Here is an 18,090-nt window from a genome sequence, read left to right as displayed (position 1 = left end):
CTTTCTGGGTAAGTCTCTAAGAGCTTTGCACACCTGGATTGTGCAATGTTTGCCCATTATTCTTGAAAACATTCCTCAAGCCCTGTTTGAAGAGTTGGTTGATCATTGCTAGACAGCCATATGCAAGAGATTTTCAAGCCGATTTAAGCCAAAACTTTAACTAGGCCACTCAGTTCAATCAATTGAAAATTCAGGCTGTAACACAACACAATGTGGAAAAAGGTCAAGGGGTGAGAATAGTTTCTGAAGGCAAGCCTATGAGCTTTTTTCATGCATCAATCAATCTGGTGTTTGGTCTAGTCTTCAATAATACAGAATGTGTTGATTTTTTTTTTACAAACTTTATTGCCCTTTACTTTATCAAACAAGCACACATCCTATCAATCATGTTTACACATGATCATGTTCGCACTGCACTGTACTGTACATGATGAAATACTGAGAAGGAATTCCCCAAATGCTTACCTTCCCTCATCTTTGTGAAATACTTTATTAAAAGGGGAAGTTCAGTGTTTTACAACTTGATGTTAGATGTTTTTCTCACCCTGAAAGTAGTCTACGGGCCATGAGAAACTGTAATCCCTGGTTCGGTTTATCTTTAAACAGCCCATAATCCCCAGAAGGAAGTTTTATCTGGGTAAATAATCATCCATGTCTTTTTCCTTACATGAGAACATTATCATGAAGAAAAAAAATCTTAATTAGTTTCGTTTGGTTTCACCCAGTAAACACTGCATAAATGATAATATTACTTAAAAATGAGCTTGAATGTGAAACAGTAATAATGCTTTTCCCCCACACAGTGCAAACTTTGCAGATTTGATTGAATTCCAACCCAGCAGTTAAACGGTCAAATGTTACAGGAATTACATGGAAAATGGAGAGAAAAAAAAGAATGCATTGATTGCAGAGCTTTCCGATGAGGGAAAAAGTGTTTCAGCGTTGCACCTTTTGTTCAGAATAATGTGAGCTAACATTTTCCCCCTCAACTACACAGACTTCAAATAACCATTTCCCTTAATAACATGACCCTCTCTGAAACTGTGGTTTCTAGCTATTGGAAGCAGCAGGTGGAATGCTCACCAGAATCAAATCCTACTCCATACCCATACCTGGTCGAAAAAAGGTGCCCTAACACACCTCCTCCCCCCTCTTAACCCCTACAGTGGTACAGTAGGCCTCGTGCATCCCCCCAACCCTTAACACTCAAAAGTGTGATTTTTTTTGCTAAAGTGTGGATTGCTACATACTAACACCCCTCTCTGAAACTTACCTGCACTCTTTCCTCCATTCATATCCCCCTCACATTCCCCCAAGAAATTAAAAGTGTGAAGAGATGACCTTAGAAATGTAATCAATTGAATGTAGCCGACTGGCTTGATTAAATCCGTATCGTGGAAGTTCTGTGCTATGGAGCTATTTAAATCTAAAGGAGGTGATTTCCTATTGAGTCCGGCATATGCAACGTTTACCGTGAACGTTATAACGCTGAACTTCCGCGATACGGAGTTAATCGAGCCCTTAAAGAGACAGTCTGCATGACTGACGTCATCATACACGACAGGTCTTACTACTTACAAACTAACATCTTGCCAATGTGGAAATGGGAGAGCGCAAATTGTGAAGGCCCATTAATGGCAGTCTAGTCCGATTGGAATTGTGATTATGTTGTTGTCTGTAAGTAGGAAGTCACCTTGGTGTGACTGATGTCATCTTGGTGAGTGTACCTTTAATCACTGTGCTACATGATTTTGAGAAAGGCCCATGATAATAAATCAACTAATTACTCATCAACGCAATATGTTCAGACAACATTTGGAATTTCACACTTATGATTTTTAAAGTGAATTAAATATTTCAATTGACTCGTAGAATTACTTCTGGTTGATGTTCATGTTTATTCATCATGATCTCCAACTGTGAGAATTAATTGTCTTTCTTGACAAGAACTTCATATAATTTCTTGGAAATTCATAGTTTATAAAGTTATACAATCTTCCTTTATCCAAGGATCTTTACTCTTTTTAAATTTTGTTTTAGCATTTAGTCAAACAGACATCATTACAGTCGATTAGAACTTGTACGCCACCTAGAGGTCACGTTGGGTAATTACAAAACCCTTATGGAAACATTAAAGTCTCATAGTGCTCCATAGTGTAGACAGTTGGTTATCATTGCAAAAAAAATTATGTTGTTTCCATAGAGACAAAGTTGTGAGGAAGTGAACCAGTTCAGTTCTTGGTGTTCAGTCCCATGGGATTACATTTCTCAAGTGGTAGTTAAGCTAATGAACGCTTCCTAATTTAGGCATGCCATGCCTTAAAGCAGGGGTAAGGGACAAAATGGTCAGTGAGCTGGCTCGTGGTTGCATTTGTTCCCTAGTCCTCCTTCAAATGCATGTGTTTAAAGTTCCTGACATCTGCCCTTGGTTTTCCCTTTTACCTTCTGCGTGAATCATTCATTCCATGTACTTTGTTGTTGTTGATGCAGAGTCTCTTCTCCTTCATGGATTCCCTTGTAATTGCAGTGACCCGCACACTAAGACACAAATCAATGTAAAAAAAAAAAATATCTACATTGTAGACCTACATTGATATAACAAGCCTGGCGACCCAAACTCCTTGCTCCGGCCAAACACTATGCCACGTCCTCGGTCGTTAGTTTCTTCTCCGCAATTAGTCTGGATCTGAGTACCTCCCCAACGATTTCTAGAACGCAAACACGTTCTAACCAATCTGATTGGTCCCAGAAACCGATGGGGTTGGGCCAGAGCCGTGACACATGTGAATAAGACAGCTGTTTGAAATTTCGTCATTGGCTTTGATACTCTGATTGGTTAGAGATGATCCAGTCACACTATGTTTTGTACAACAGCCCTCGTTTTGACGTCACCAAAAACGACTTTGACGATGGTCCCGGGTATTTAGCCGACATAGAGCAGCGGAAAGGATTCCGTTTCAGTCGCCAGGCAACGTGTGATGCGATGTACCTTAAGAATACTTTGTGACAGTAGTAAGCTTTTCTCCACATTCACAACATAGTACTTGAGTCAAGGATGTCACTAGGAGAAACATGTCTAATTTAGAGTACACACACACTGAAATTAAGAGTTGAATTCCATTTGGAAAACCACATTGAAATGTGAGAAAATTATTTGTATTTTTACTCGATAGTAATCTCCAGTGACCCACCCCACCTTTCACCTTTAATCAATCACCTGATGGCATCATCTACAGTGAGATGTGTGAATTTGGAGGGAAAAAAAAACATGTCTTTCATGCACAACCAAAAAAAGGGATTCAAAGTATTCTGAAGGTGACAAACAATATACCATACTATGTGAAGCTCCCATTTAAAAACCACACAAATGTCAACCATATCAACTGTGGTGTATTTTGATCACTGTAATAAGTGTTCCATGAAGGAGAGAGATTGGTGTTCTGCTTGAGAAGGTCAAGGGGCGTTTATGCTTCTGTGTGTCAATCAATCAAACAACCAATCAAACCATTTCAGGTTACATTCCGGCAGTGCTCTCTCCAAATTATCTATGTACAAACAATATTATCTGTACCTTGACCCCTCTCTTATTGTATCCTGTAATAGGGCAGGGGTGCCTCTCACAGCAAAACCACAGATAATCTCAACCCTTATGACACCAGGGCTCCAAATAATATGGTCAGCAAAGGTGAGTGATGGGAGGGGGTCATGACTTTTGAGACAAATCCTGTTTGGAGTGGCCCACTCTTGTATTCGTGAGATATATATTTTGATGTACTGCTGCAGCCCAAAGTTGTATTGAATTGAATTGAATCGAAATTGATGTTATCACACTGTATGGGGTGTGTGTCTTGTCTCAGAGTCCATGCCAATGGACACAGAGGTGTACGAGAGTCCTTACGCTGACCCAGACGAGCTGAGGACCTCCACTGTAGACCGCAAACAGCTCTTCCTGGAAGATGGAGAGTTGGGCTCTGGGAACTTTGGGACTGTCATGAAGGGCATCTACAAAATGAGGAAGTACGTAACCTTCACAGCTTAAAAGGAAAATATGAATTGCTGTTTCCAATTTCACATTCTTAAAAAAATGTAAGGGATAGTCCAATAAAAATACAACCTAATATGATTATGATTCATAATATTTCCCATACTTAGAATAGACACCACTGTCAACCTGCCGATACCATTAAACCAGATGTCATAGTTCAGTGACAACAATTATATAATGTCTTCATGCAGGTGATGTAACTGCATAAGGCTAAGCTAGATACTGTTAGCTGACCTCCGCTGCAGTAGCATCTGGTAGCTAATTTAACATTAATAAGAGTTTAAAATGACCAGTTTTTCTGTGTTCATATTTCAGAACAACATATGTATTCTTTTGACATTAAGAATGGTGAAATACATGTCTGATGAGGGCAATTACAGAAATAGTTATCACTAACACAAACAGGTTTAATAGATTTAAAAAAAAAAATATATATATATATATATATATATATATATATATATATATATATATATATATATATATATATATATATACAGTGCCTTGCGAAAGTATTCGGCCCCCTTGAACTTTGCGACCTTTTGCCACATTTCAGGCTTCAAACATAAAGATATAAAACTATATTTTTTTGTGAAGAATCAACAACAAGTGGGACACAATCATGAAGTGGAACGACATTTATTGGATATTTCAAACTTTTTTAACAAATCAAAAACTGAAAAATTGGGCGTGCAAAATTATTCCGCCCCCTTAAGTTACTAATTTGTAGCGCCACCTTTTGCTGCGATTACTTTCGCAAGGCACTGTATGTATAGTATATACAGTATATACAGTCAAAGTTTTAGACGCACTTCTCATTCAAGGGTTTTCTGCATTGTAGAAAAATAGTGAAGACATCAAAACTATGAAATAACATATATGGAATCATGCAGTAACCAATCAAAATATATTTTATATTTGAGATTCTTCAAAGTAGCCACCCTTTGCCTTGATGACAGCTTTTCACACGCTTGGCATTCTCTCAACCAGCTTCACCTGGAATGCTTTTCCAATAGACTTGAAGGAGTTCCCACATATGCTGAGCACTTGTTGGTTGCTTTTCCTTCACTTTGCGGTCCAACTCATCCCAAACCATCTCAATTGGGTTGAGTTCGGGTGATTGTGATTGTGGAGGCCAGATCATCTGATGCAGCTCTCCATCACTCTCCTTATTGGTCAAATAGCTCTTACACAGCCTGGAGGTGTGTTGGGTCATTGTCCTGTCGAAAAACAAATGATAGTCCCACTAAGCCCAAATCAGATGGGATGGTGCTGTGGTATCCATGCTGGTTAAGTGTGCCTTGAATTCTAAATAAATCACAGACAGTGTCACCAGCAAAGCACCCCCACACCATAACACCTCCTCCTCCATGCTTTCAATGAAAGAAAAGGACAGTAATGTTACCAGTAAAACAGGAAGCCAAGGTTTCATAGGCAATAAGATATTAATTTGTCATCAAAGGAATGTGGGTATTTGGCCAGGCGAAGCGATTTTATGCTCTGACTGACTCCGCTGGTTTTGGCTGGTCTCGGAAAATAATGAGTCCTCATTGTCTGAGGCTGAGTTAAGACCAGGTAAAAATGTATCTGACACCAAGACAAGACCGAGACACTACATTTTTGGTCTTGAGAACGACTGTAGACTGGCCTACAACACTGCTAGCTAGGATGCTGCAGCAGAGGTCAGACAACTAGCTAGCCTCACACATTGGGGAAATAACCTGAAATTATTGATGTCACTAATAGCATCCCTCCCTGTCAAAATAAAGTTAAAGAAAATAAAAAACAACTATAACTGCTAAACGTGTATGTAACAGCTAGCATTTCAGTTAGCTATAAAGTAGCTAGCTTCAAATTCAAGTTTCAACTTTATTTATCCCAGAGGGAAATTGGTTTTGCATCAAGGAGCACATGAGATGTAAAAAAACATATTTAAAAATACACATGAATCACAATGATACTGAGATATTACACACTAATTTACTACATACAATGCTAGTGCTTCAGGCATGGCAGCCATCAAAATACTGTAAATATACCAATACTAATTATCAACATTAGCAGCAACAATAGTACAAAGTTACATAGAAGGTAAGTAAAGTGCACAATGCACAGTCTGAAAAACATCACGTCAGCATCATTAAAAAAAATATGCTGGCCATTAGCTTTCCACTAAGCAGTGACGTCATCTCTCCATCTCCCCAGGACAGAGAAGCCGGTGGCAGTGAAGATCCTGAAGAATGACGACAACAACCCAGCAGTGAAGGAGGAGATGCTGCGGGAAGCCAACGTCATGCAGCAGCTGGACAACCCCTACATCGTCCGCATGATCGGCATCTGCGAGGCCGAGAGCCTCATGCTGGTCATGGAGCTGGCCGAACTGGGGCCGCTCCACAAGTACCTCCAGAGGCACAAGTAAGTTCCCCAGTCAGTCTCCCTCTTCGGCAGTACTGTACTTCCATCAGTCTGACAATTATGGTGTAAGGCCAAATCCCAAACCTACGTTTTAAAACATCCAAACCGAATTTTTCTAGAATATTTGTCTTTTGGCATTCATACTTTTCGAGTTCTCACCGCGGTTCAAGCTATTTATCCGTCATCACATTTAAGTAGTTGAATGACAGCCGCCTACGCAGAATTTTCGGGAGGTGCGCGGTCAGGCTGTTCAACCCCTGCAGACGGGGTTTGCAGAGCCACGTAGCTATGTTACAATGGGCCACAGGACTCTGGATCACGCCTCAGCCTCCTAGGCTAGCACCCTATACACCAATATGGTTAAACATCCTGTCTTCACAAATACCATTTACACATCACAACCTTCCCACTCCAATATTACTTCCAGCCTTTCAAGACAGATCGTTAACATTTATGCGTAGCTGGCTAAATGGTGAAGCTGGCCAGCGTACAAGTGATATTTGATTAGGGGTTCTAAGGGATTTCTTCCATCCCTATCCCTTAGAACCCAAAACCCCAAATCATAATCTTAGAGCTACACGCAGAGGCGTCAAACTCATTCCATGTAGGGCCTAGTGTCGGCTGGTTTTAGTTTTTTTGTCATTTCAATTTGTGTCCAATTAAGTCCTAGACAACCAGGTGAGGGGAGTTCCTAACTCATCAATTAAGACCTAGACAACCAGATGAGGGGAGTTCCTAATTCATCAACTGAGACCTAGACAACCAGGTGAGGGGAGTTCCTAACTCATCAACTGAGACCTAGACAACCAGGTGAGGGGAGTTCTTAACTCATCAATTAAGACCTAGACAACCAGATGAGGGGAGTTCCTAACTCATCAATTAAGACCTAGACAACCAGGTGAGGGGAGTTCCTAACTCATCAATTAAGACCTAGACAACCAGGTGAAGGGAGTTTCGTACTCATCAATTAAGACCTAGACAACCAGCTGAGGGGAGTTCCTAACTCATCAATTAAGACCTAGACAACCAGATGAGGGGAGTTCCTAACTCATCAACTGAGACCTAGACAACCAGGTGAGGGGAGTTCCTAACTCATCAATTAAGACCTAGACAAGCAGGTGAAGGGAGTTTCGTACTCATCAATTAAGACCTAGACAACCAGCTGGGGGGGAGTTCCTAACTCATCAACTGAGACCTAGACAACCAGGTGAGGGGAGTTCTTAACTCATCAATTAAGACCTAGACAACCAGATGAGGGGAGTTCCTAACTCATCAATTAAGACCTAGACAACCAGGTGAGGGGAGTTCCTAACTCATCAATTAAGACCTAGACAAGCAGGTGAAGGGAGTTTCGTACTCATCAATTAAGACCTAGACAACCAGCTGGGGGGGAGTTCCTAACTCATCAACTGAGACCTAGACAACCAGGTGAGGGGAGTTCTTAACTCATCAATTAAGACCTAGACAACCAGATGAGGGGAGTTCCTAACTCATCAATTAAGACCTAGACAACCAGGTGAGGGGAGTTCCTAACTCATAATTTAAGACCTAGACAACCAGGTGAGTGGAGTTCCTAACTCATCAATTAAGACCTAGACAACCAGGTGAGAGGAGTTCCTAACTTATCAATTGAGACCTAGACAACCAGGTGAGGGGAGTTCCTAACTCATCAATTAAGACCTAGACAACCAGCCGAGGGGAGTTCCTAACTCATCAATTAAGACCTAGACAACCAGGTGAGGGGAGTTCCTAACTCATCAGGGACCTTAATTAATCAATCAAGTAGAAGGGAGGAGCGAAAACCTGCAGACACTCGGTCCTCGATGACTGGAGTTTTACACCTGAGATACAGTATAATTCAGTGTTCAGTGTCACTTACAGCCATTGATCCTGTCCACAGACAGATCTCCATTAAGAACATCACAGAGCTGGTGCACCAGGTTTCTATGGGCATGAAGTACCTGGAGGAGCACAACTTTGTGCACAGGGACCTTGCGGCCAGGAACGTGCTCCTGGTCACCCAGCACTATGCCAAGATCAGCGACTTTGGTCTGTCCAAGGCTCTCACAGAGGAGGAGAACTACTATAAGGTATTCAATTCGGATATAATTGTTGTCGTGCCCTTACCCCCTGGCAAAGTTCAGACTGTCTGTGCCTCATCTTCTAAAGTCTATCCCGCTGTTTTACTTCTAATTGTCCTGTCAGTTCGATCAAATACAGCATGAAAGGAGTTTGTAACTCCTAAAAAGTTATCCTAAAATAGGAAATTATTAGCACATCAACTGAATTTTGACCTTAGTGAACTCTAGGAAAACTCTATTGAACCTTTATTGATCCAGATAAAAGCATTTTTCAAGAGAGACTCTGTCCACAATGACAGTAGGGTGAACAGTTCTACAGTAATTTCAATATAAAATCATTTCTGAGTAACAAGTAGTTACCTCACTGTGATTATTTTTGACAAATTTGAATAAAAACAAACAAAAATAGCTTCTTAGCAAAGAGCAATTTCTCAAGTATTTAGCTAGGACTGCCAGTCAGTTGTCTGAGTTGGGGAAGGGAAAACTGAAATCCTTTCCCTGATGTTTGATTGGACCCTGCTCTCTAGGGTTAGGATTCATCCATTCCCTGATGTTTGATTGGACCTTGCTCTCTAGGGTTAGGATTAATCCATTCCCTGATGTTTGATTGGACCCTGCTCTCTAGGGTTATGATTAATCCATTCCCTGATGTTTGATTGGACCCTGCTCTCTAGGGTTAGGATTAATCCATTCCCTGATGTTTGATTGGACCCTGCTCTCTAGGGTTAGGATTAATCCATTCCCTGATGTTTGATTGGACCCTGCTCTCTAGGGTTAGGATTAATCCATTCCCTGATGTTTGATTGGACCCTGCTCTCTTAGGGTTAGGATTAATCCATTCCCTGATGTTTGATTGGACCTTGCTCTCTAGGGTTAGGATTCATCCATTCCCTGATGTTTGATTGGACCCTGCTCTCTAGGGTTATGATTAATCCATTCCCTGATGTTTGATTGGACCCTGCTCTCTAGGGTTAGGATTAATCCATTCCCTGATGTTTGATTGGACCCTGCTCTCTAGGGTTATGATTAATCCATTCCCTGATGTTTGATTGGACCCTGCTCTCTTAGGGTTAGGATTAATCCATTCCCTGATGTTTGATTGGACCCTGCTCTCTAGGGTTAGGATTAATCCATTCCCTGATGTTTGATTCGACCCTGCTCTCTAGGGTTATGATTAATCCATTCCCTGATGTTTGATTGGACCCTGCTCTCTAGGGTTAGGATTAATCCATTCCCTGATGTTTGATTGGACCCTGCTCTCTAGGGTTAGGATTAATCCATTCCCTGATGTTTGATTGGACCCTGCTCTCTAGGGTTATGATTAATCCATTCCCTGATGTTTGATTGGACCCTGCTCTCTAGGGTTAGGATTAATCCATTCCCTGATGTTTGATTGGACCCTGCTCTCTAGGGTTAGGATTAATCCATTCCCTGATGTTTGATTGGACCCTGCTCTCTAGGGTTAGGATTAATCCATTCCCTGATGTTTGATTGGACCCTGCTCTCTTAGGGTTAGGATTAATCCATTCCCTGATGTTTGATTGGACCCTGCTCTCTAGGGTTAGGATTAATCCATTCCCTGATGTTTGATTGGACCCTGCTCTCTAGGGTTATGATGAATCCATTCCCTGATGTTTGATTGGACCCTGCTCTCCAGGGTTAGGATTAATCCATTCCCTGATGTTTGATTGGACCCTGCTCTCTAGGGTTAGGATTAATCCATTCCCTGATGTTTGATTGGACCCTGCTCTCTAGGGTTATGATTAATCCATTCCCTGATGTTTGATTGGACCCTGCTCTCCAGGGTTAGGATTAATCCATTCCCTGATGTTTGATTGGACCCTGCTCTCCAGGGTTAGGATTAATCCATTCCCTGATGTTTGATTGGACCCTGCTCTCTAGGGTTATGATTAATCCATTCCCTGATGTTTGATTCGACCCTGCTCTCTAGGCAAAAGGCCATGGGAAGTGGCCAGTGAAATGGTACGCCCCAGAGTGTATGAACTATTTCAAGTTCTCCTGTAAGAGTGACGTGTGGAGCTTTGGGGTCCTGATGTGGGAGGCGTACACGCTAGGGATGAAACCATACAAGGTACAGTATGTCACCATACAAGACACATTACGTCACCATACAAGACACATTACGTCACCATACAAGACACATTACGTCACCATACAAGACACATTACGTCACCATACAAGACACATTACGTCACCATACAAGACACATTACGTCACCATACAAGACACATTACGTCACCATACAAGACACATTACGTCACCATACAAGACACATTACGTCACCATACAAGACACATTACGTCACCATACAAGACACATTACGTCACCATACAAGACACATTACGTCACCATACAAGACACATTACGTCACCATACAAGACACAGTACGTCACCATACAAGACACATTACGTCACCATACAAGACACATTACGTCACCATACAAGACACATTACGTCACCATACAAGACACATTACGTCACCATACAAGACACATTACGTCACCATACAAGACACATTACGTCACCATACAAGACACATTACGTCACCATACAAGACACATTACGTCACCATACAAGACACATTACGTCACCATACAAGACACATTACGTCACCATACAAGACACAGTACGTCACCATACAAGACACATTACGTCACCATACAAGACACATTACGTCACCATACAAGACACATTACGTCACCATACAAGACACAGTACGTCACCATACAAGACACATTACGTCACCATACAAGACACATTACGTCACCATACAAGACACATTACGTCACCATACAAAGTACATTACAACTCAATATTAGGAAGGTGTTCTTAACAACACATCCTTTGGCCTTTATTTGACATAATGACACCTTAAGTGATGGCTTATCCAATAGTCTGAGTCCCCTGTCGTGTAGTAGCCGTCAGTCAAAGCACTTTTACAACACGTATGTATGTGTTCCAAAATGGCACCCTATTCACTACGTAGTGCACTACTTTTAAACTATAGCCCTGGTCAAAAGTAGTGCACTACGTAGGGAATAGAGTGCCATTAGGGACTGCCTCTGTCTGGTATGCCGTCAGTGTGTGAGTGGTGTCATTATGTCACCCTCTGTTCCCCCCCAGGGCATGAAAGGAAATGAGGTGATCCAGATGATCGAGAATGGTGAGCGTATGGACATCCCCCCCAACTGTCCCGCGGAGATGTATGACCTCATGAAGAAGTGCTGGACATACAAGTGAGTGAGGATGGGAGCCCAAATTACAGATCTAGAATCAGATTACCCGGGAATCAGAAGGGAATTATAACTATGAGGAGTATGAATAATATCTAACCCTGGTTCAGTAGTTAGGAGGTCAAATCTAACACTGACCTTAGAACAGGGTTTTAGAAGAAACTGTAGCCTATCTGTGGAAAGAAAATATAATCCAAAACCTTGTTACAATTTCCATACAGTATGACAATGGAGAAAGGGAGATAGCAGAACTATCCCATAATTTACAAGCAATATTGTATTCTGAGGCAGTAGTGGGAAAAACTACTCAATTGTCATACTTGAGTAAAAGTAAAGATACCTTAACAGAAAATGACTCACTGTGTACAAGACAGTAGTTTTGGAATTGTTAGTTAGATTACTTGTTATTACTGCATTGTCGGAACTAGAAGCACAAGCATTTCGCTACACTCGCATTAACATCTGCTAACCATGTGTATGTGACAAATAAAATTTGATTTGATTTGATTTGAAATAAAAGTGAAAGTTACCCAGTAAAATACTACTTGAGTAAAAGTCTAAAAGTATCTGGTTTTAATTGTACGTAATTACAGTGGTAGAAAAAGTACATCATTTTTTTTATACAAAGTAAAAGTAAAGGTTATACATCAAATTCCGTCTATTAAGCAAATCAGACGGCACAATCTGTGTATTATTTGTAATTACTGACAGATCAGAGGCACACTCCAACACTCAGACATCATTTACAGACACAGTATTTGTGTTTTGTGAGTCTGCCAGATCAGACACAGTATTTGTGTTTAGTGAGTCTGCCAGATCAGACACAGTATTTGTGTTTAGTGAGTCTGCCAGATCAGACACAGTATTTGTGTTTAGTGAGTCTGCCAGATCAGACACAGTATTTGTGTTTAGTGAGTCTGCCAGATCAGACACAGTATTTGTGTTTAGTGAGTCTGCCAGATCAGACACAGTATTTGTGTTTAGTGAGTCTGCCAGATCAGACACAGTATTTGTGTTTAGTGAGTCTGCCAGATCAGAGACAGTATTTGTGTTTAGTGAGTCTGCCAGATCAGACACAGTATTTGTGTTTAGTGAGTCTGCCAGATCAGACACAGTATTTGTGTTTAGTGAGTCTGCCAGATCAGAGACAGTATTTGTGTTTAGTGAGTCTGCCAGATCAGACACAGTATTTGTGTTTAGTGAGTCTGCCAGATCAGACACAGTATTTGTGTTTAGTGAGTCTGCCAGACCAGAGACAGTATTTGTGTTTAGTGAGTCTGCCAGATCAGACACAGTATTTGTGTTTAGTGAGTCTGCCAGATCAGACACAGTATTTGTGTTTAGTGAGTCTGCCAGATCAGACACAGTATTTGTGTTTAGTGAGTCTGCCAGATCAGAGACAGTATTTGTGTTTAGTGAGTCTGCCAGATCAGACACAGTATTTGTGTTTAGTGAGTCTGCCAGATCAGACACAGTATTTGTGTTTAGTGAGTCTGCCAGATCAGAGACAGTATTTGTGTTTAGTGAGTCTGCCAGATCAGACACAGTATTTGTGTTTAGTGAGTCTGCCAGATCAGACACAGTATTTGTGTTTAGTGAGTCTGCCAGACCAGAGACAGTATTTGTGTTTAGTGAGTCTGCCAGATCAGACACAGTATTTGTGTTTAGTGAGTCTGCCAGATCAGACACAGTATTTGTGTTTAGTGAGTCTGCCAGATCAGACACAGTATTTGTGTTTAGTGTGTCTGCCAGATCAGACACAGTATTTGTGTTTAGTGAGTCTGCCAGATCAGAGACAGTAGGGATAACAAAGTGTTATATTGACAGGTGCCATAATTCTGTCCTGCTTGAGCATTCTAAATGTAACGAGTACTTTTAGGTGTCAGGGAAAGTGTATGGAGTAAAAAGTACATTATTTTATTTAAGAATGTAGTGGAGTAAAAGTAAAAGTTGTCAAAAATATAAATAGTAAAGTACAGATACCAAAAAAAACTACTTAAGTAGTATTTTAAAGTATTTATATTTAAGTAATTTACACCACTGTTCTGAGGAAAAAGTGGATATGACTATCTGGATATTATTGTTGCTTATCTGGCATCTTGTTGATGCTATGGCTCTGGTATAGTACACTATACTGTGTACTTATCGTTGGTTTATCTCCTACAGGGCGGATGAAAGGCCTGGATTTGCGGTTGTTGAGCCCAGACTGAGGGATTACTACTATGACATATCGTCACAATGATCGGTCACCTCAATCAGCAACCACTGGAGTGTAAAGAGCATTTGACTCTGGACCTCAGGAGATACTGCTGCTGTGGGGTGCTAGTGTTTTGCTCTTGGCACCGGTGGCTTCTTGGGAGTTCCTCTCATTAAAAAGTGTTATTAAAACCGAGAAACCTGATTAGTATAGATTTAAAGATTGAACATATTGTAAATTGATTACAAATATCAGTTTTAAACAATGTTGGAAAATGAAGAAAAATATATTTAAAACCACTTGATTGAAACACACATTAATATTTGAGTCATTTAGCAGACGTTCTTATCCAGAACGACTTACAGTTGGTGCATTCATCTTGAGATAGCTAGGTGGACAACCACACATCGCAGTCATAGTAAGTTAATTTTTCCTCAATAAAGTAGCTATCAGCAAAGTCAGAGCTTGTAAGGGGGAATAAGCTATTGTTGGGGGGTGGGAGGAGGGTTGTTGTGCGATTATTTAAGGTACTCTTTGAAGAGGTAGGGTTTTTGGGAAGTTGGGCAGGGACTCTTGCTGCCTTAGCTTCAGGGGAAGCTGGTTCCACAATTGGGGTGCCAGGACATAAAAGAGCTTTGAAGATGTTTTTGTTCTGTTTAATTGACTGGAGTTCTTTTTTTCTTCTCAATCAATATTAAATTTACAATAAAACAAGGGGCCAGGTGATTTTATTTATTTTATCATTACTTTTTTACTTCTCTTTATTCACATTTTAAAATATTTTTTATTTCATGATTCTTCTGGAGTTATGTATCAAAATGCTTCCACATTTTCCTCAGGATGTTATGTTCTGTTTTCCTCATACCTGGCACATATTGTATAATCCAACGGGCGAAGATATATCTGATGTAAATTATTACATTCTGGTTAAATACATTCACTGATGAGAATTGTAATTAGTGTAAAAAAAAAAAAAGAAAGAAGAATCAATACAGTTATTTTAGACTGTCTCACTGTCTTTGAATTGATTTGACAAGAAATAGAACCGAGGGAGAACATTCAACATCACCGACTGAACAAAATAAAAAAGCACTGCTCTATTAATATCAGTTCATATGCATTGCTGTACTTTTGTGTTTCATACATGGCAATTGAATTCTAAAATATATTGTCATGTACTGTAGAATGGTGTTATGGGACCACCTGCAACATGTGGGCTGGAGTTTTATTGTACATCAGCCATCATAGAAATGGAGGCTCTATTGCACGTTTGTCACTTACCTTAGCTACGGTTTTAGAACGATTCCACTAAAACGGGTAACTTTGTTGGCATAACATGTGTTAGGTTAAACCCGACTGCTCTGTCCACACAGGAGTGAGTTCAGCTGAATGGGTTTAAACCCCTTTTGATGGCTAAAGCATAGCTATGCTAACAACACATTACACTTACGTGTAAGTCATTTAGCAGACGCTATTATCCAGAGCGATTTACAGTTAGTGTATTCATCTTAAGATAGCGAGGTGAGAAAACTACATATCACAGTCAAAGTAAGTACATTTTTCCTCAATAAAGAAGTCAGTGCTAGTAGGAAAAGACAAATGCATTTTATTTGTATTTTTTTTGGGGGGGGGGATACAACAGATATCTTATTTAAGTTGCTCTTGTTGCTCCATAGCCAAGCGCCATGGTCTTGTAGTGGATGCGAGCCTCGACTGGCAGGCAATGGCGTGTACGGAGGAGCGGGGTGACATGGGAGAACTTGGGAAGGTTGAATGCCAGACGGGCCTCGGTGTTCTGGATGAGTTGCAGGGGTTTTTCACTCGGTTAAAAACAGTTTTTCACCCAGTTAAAACTCCTTTCAATTGCCTTCAAACATCACCAAACTCATGGACTATGTAGTTAACCATGTTATGTCAATACTTTGTGAGTCATATTGCACTTTTTGCGCATTACATACCTGAATTAACATGGAACATGATGAGACTGAGAAAAGTTAGTAGTGTTCAGTACACGGCATTCTCCAAGATTGAGGAAGAAACATCCAAAATCTCACGATCCCACTAACGCCCACCATTGACGTCACAGCTCCCTCTAGCGGCAGTAGTCCAGACAGGATATGACATGTGCCTGGATACTGACCTGCACCTCTCCCTGTGTGAGGAAAGGTTGTACTCTACAAATGTTGCACAGAATGAACCTGCAGAAGCGAGTCACTGTTTTGCAGAGAACAATAGGGTATTGTCCAGGGTCACGCCAAGGTCCTTTGCACTCTGTGAAGGGGACACAGTGGAGTTGCCAACCGTTATGGAGAGGTGTTGGAGCGGGCAGGCCTTCCCCAGGAGTCAGAGCAGCTCCATGTTGTTGAGATTGAGATTGAATTAGTGGGCCGACATCCAATCTGAGATATCTGGCAGGCACGCAGAGATGCGTGTCGCCACCTGGGTGTCAGAAGGGGGGAATGACAAAATTAGTTGAGTTGAGGGCCAAGAAACATGCCCTGGGGGACACCAGTAGTGAGAGCACGTGGTGCAGACACAGATCCTCTCCAAGTCACCTGGTAGGAGCGGCCTGCCAGGTAGGATGCAATCCAAGAGTGTGCAGAGCCTGAGACGTCCAGCCCTGAGAGGGTGGAGAGGAGGATCAGATGGTTCACGGTGTCAAAGGCAATGGATAGATCTAGGAGGATGAGAAGAGGAGAGAGAGTCAGCATTGGCAGTGCGGGGATCATCTGTGACACAGAGAAGAGCAGTCTCAGTTGAGTGACCCGTCTTGAAGCATGACTGGTTAGTGTCAAGAGAGAGATAGCGAGAGCGTTGGTCAGAAACAGCATTTAAGTGTTTTGGAAAGAAAAGAAAGAAGGGATACTGGTCTGTAGTTGGAATCAGAGGGGTCGAGTGTTAGTTTGTTGAGGAGGGGAGCGACTTTTTGAAGTATGCAGCCAGTGGTCAGGGATGAGTTGATGAGGGACGTGATTGTCTAGAGAAGGGAAGTGATGATGGGGTTGAGTGGGCAGGATGTCGAGCGGCTGGACATCATTAGTTGCAGGATGTTCAGCACTATGGCACTATGTTCAGTACTATGTTCAGCACTATGGCGCTATGTTCAGCACTATGCACAACACTGCCTTCGGGAAGTATTCAAACCCCTTGACTTTTTCCGCATTTTGTTATGTTACAGCCTTATTATAACATGGATAAAAAAATCTAACAAATCTCAGAAATCTACACACAATACCCCATAATGACTAGAGGTCGACAGATTAATCGGAATGGCCGATTAATTAGGGCCGATTTCAAGTTTTCATAACAATCAGAAATGTGTATTTTTGGACACCGATTTGTCAGATTTTTTTTTTTTTAACACCTTTATTTAACTAGGCAAGTCAGTTAAGAACACATTCTTATTGTCAATGACGGCCTAGGAACGGTGGGTTAACTGCCTTGTTCAGGGGCAGAACGACAGATTTTTACCTTGTCAGCTCGGGGATTCAATCTTGCCAACTTACGGTTAACTAGTCCAACGCTCTAACCACCTGCTTTACATTGCACTCCACAAGGAGCCGGCCTGTTACACGAAGGCAGTAAGAAGCCAAGGGTAAGTTGCTAGCTAGCATTAAACCGATCTTATAAAAAAACAATCAATCAATCAATCATAATCACTAGTTAACTACACATGGTTGATGATATTACTAGTTTATCTAGCGTGTCTTGCGTTGCATATAATCGATGCGGTGCGCATTCGGGAAAAAGGACTGCCGTTGCTCCAACGTGTACCTAACCATAAACATCCATGCCTTTCTTAAAATCAATACACAAGTATATATTTTTAAACCTGCTATATTTAGTTAATATTGCCTGCTAACATGAATTTCTTTTAACTTGGGAAAATGTGTCACTTCTCATACTTCTAGCATTGCGCTGTTTATGACTTCAAGCCTATCAACTCCCGAGATTAGGCTGGTGTAACCAATGTGAAATGGCCTAATAGTCCTATAATTCCTACAATAACTACAACCTAAAACTTCTTACCTGTGAATATTGAAGACTCATGTTAAAAGGAACCACCAGCTTTCATATGTTCTCATGTTCTGAGCAAGG

General features: G+C 41.1%; 1 protein-coding gene across 2 annotated transcripts in view; it reads left to right on the top strand.

Moving 5' to 3' along the window:
• Positions 1-14,706, top strand: part of syk (spleen tyrosine kinase) — a 29,793-nt gene extending 15,087 nt beyond the window's left edge. Inside the window, exons 7-14 of one of the 2 annotated variants that reach the window (XM_036976710.2) lie at positions 1,055-1,126; positions 3,604-3,685; positions 3,858-4,017; positions 6,251-6,460; positions 8,361-8,550; positions 10,493-10,633; positions 11,686-11,798; positions 13,962-14,706. In XM_036976710.2, coding sequence (XP_036832605.1) covers positions 1,055-1,126; positions 3,604-3,685; positions 3,858-4,017; positions 6,251-6,460; positions 8,361-8,550; positions 10,493-10,633; positions 11,686-11,798; positions 13,962-14,037 — 1,044 coding nt within the window. In that variant the 3' untranslated portion in view covers positions 14,038-14,706. The remainder of the gene's footprint in view (positions 1-1,054; positions 1,127-3,603; positions 3,686-3,857; positions 4,018-6,250; positions 6,461-8,360; positions 8,551-10,492; positions 10,634-11,685; positions 11,799-13,961) is intronic. The other variant, XM_036976711.2, reaches the window with a different exon arrangement.
• The last annotated feature ends 3,384 nt before the right edge of the window (positions 14,707-18,090 follow it).

This window comes from Oncorhynchus mykiss, chromosome 5 (assembly GCF_057628025.1).
Source record: "Oncorhynchus mykiss isolate SJ-2025 chromosome 5, ASM5762802v1, whole genome shotgun sequence".
In the NCBI taxonomy this organism is placed as follows: domain Eukaryota; kingdom Metazoa; phylum Chordata; class Actinopteri; order Salmoniformes; family Salmonidae; genus Oncorhynchus; species Oncorhynchus mykiss.
Note: the sequence above shows the minus strand (reverse complement) of the source record. Positions and strands in the feature narration are given on the sequence as shown.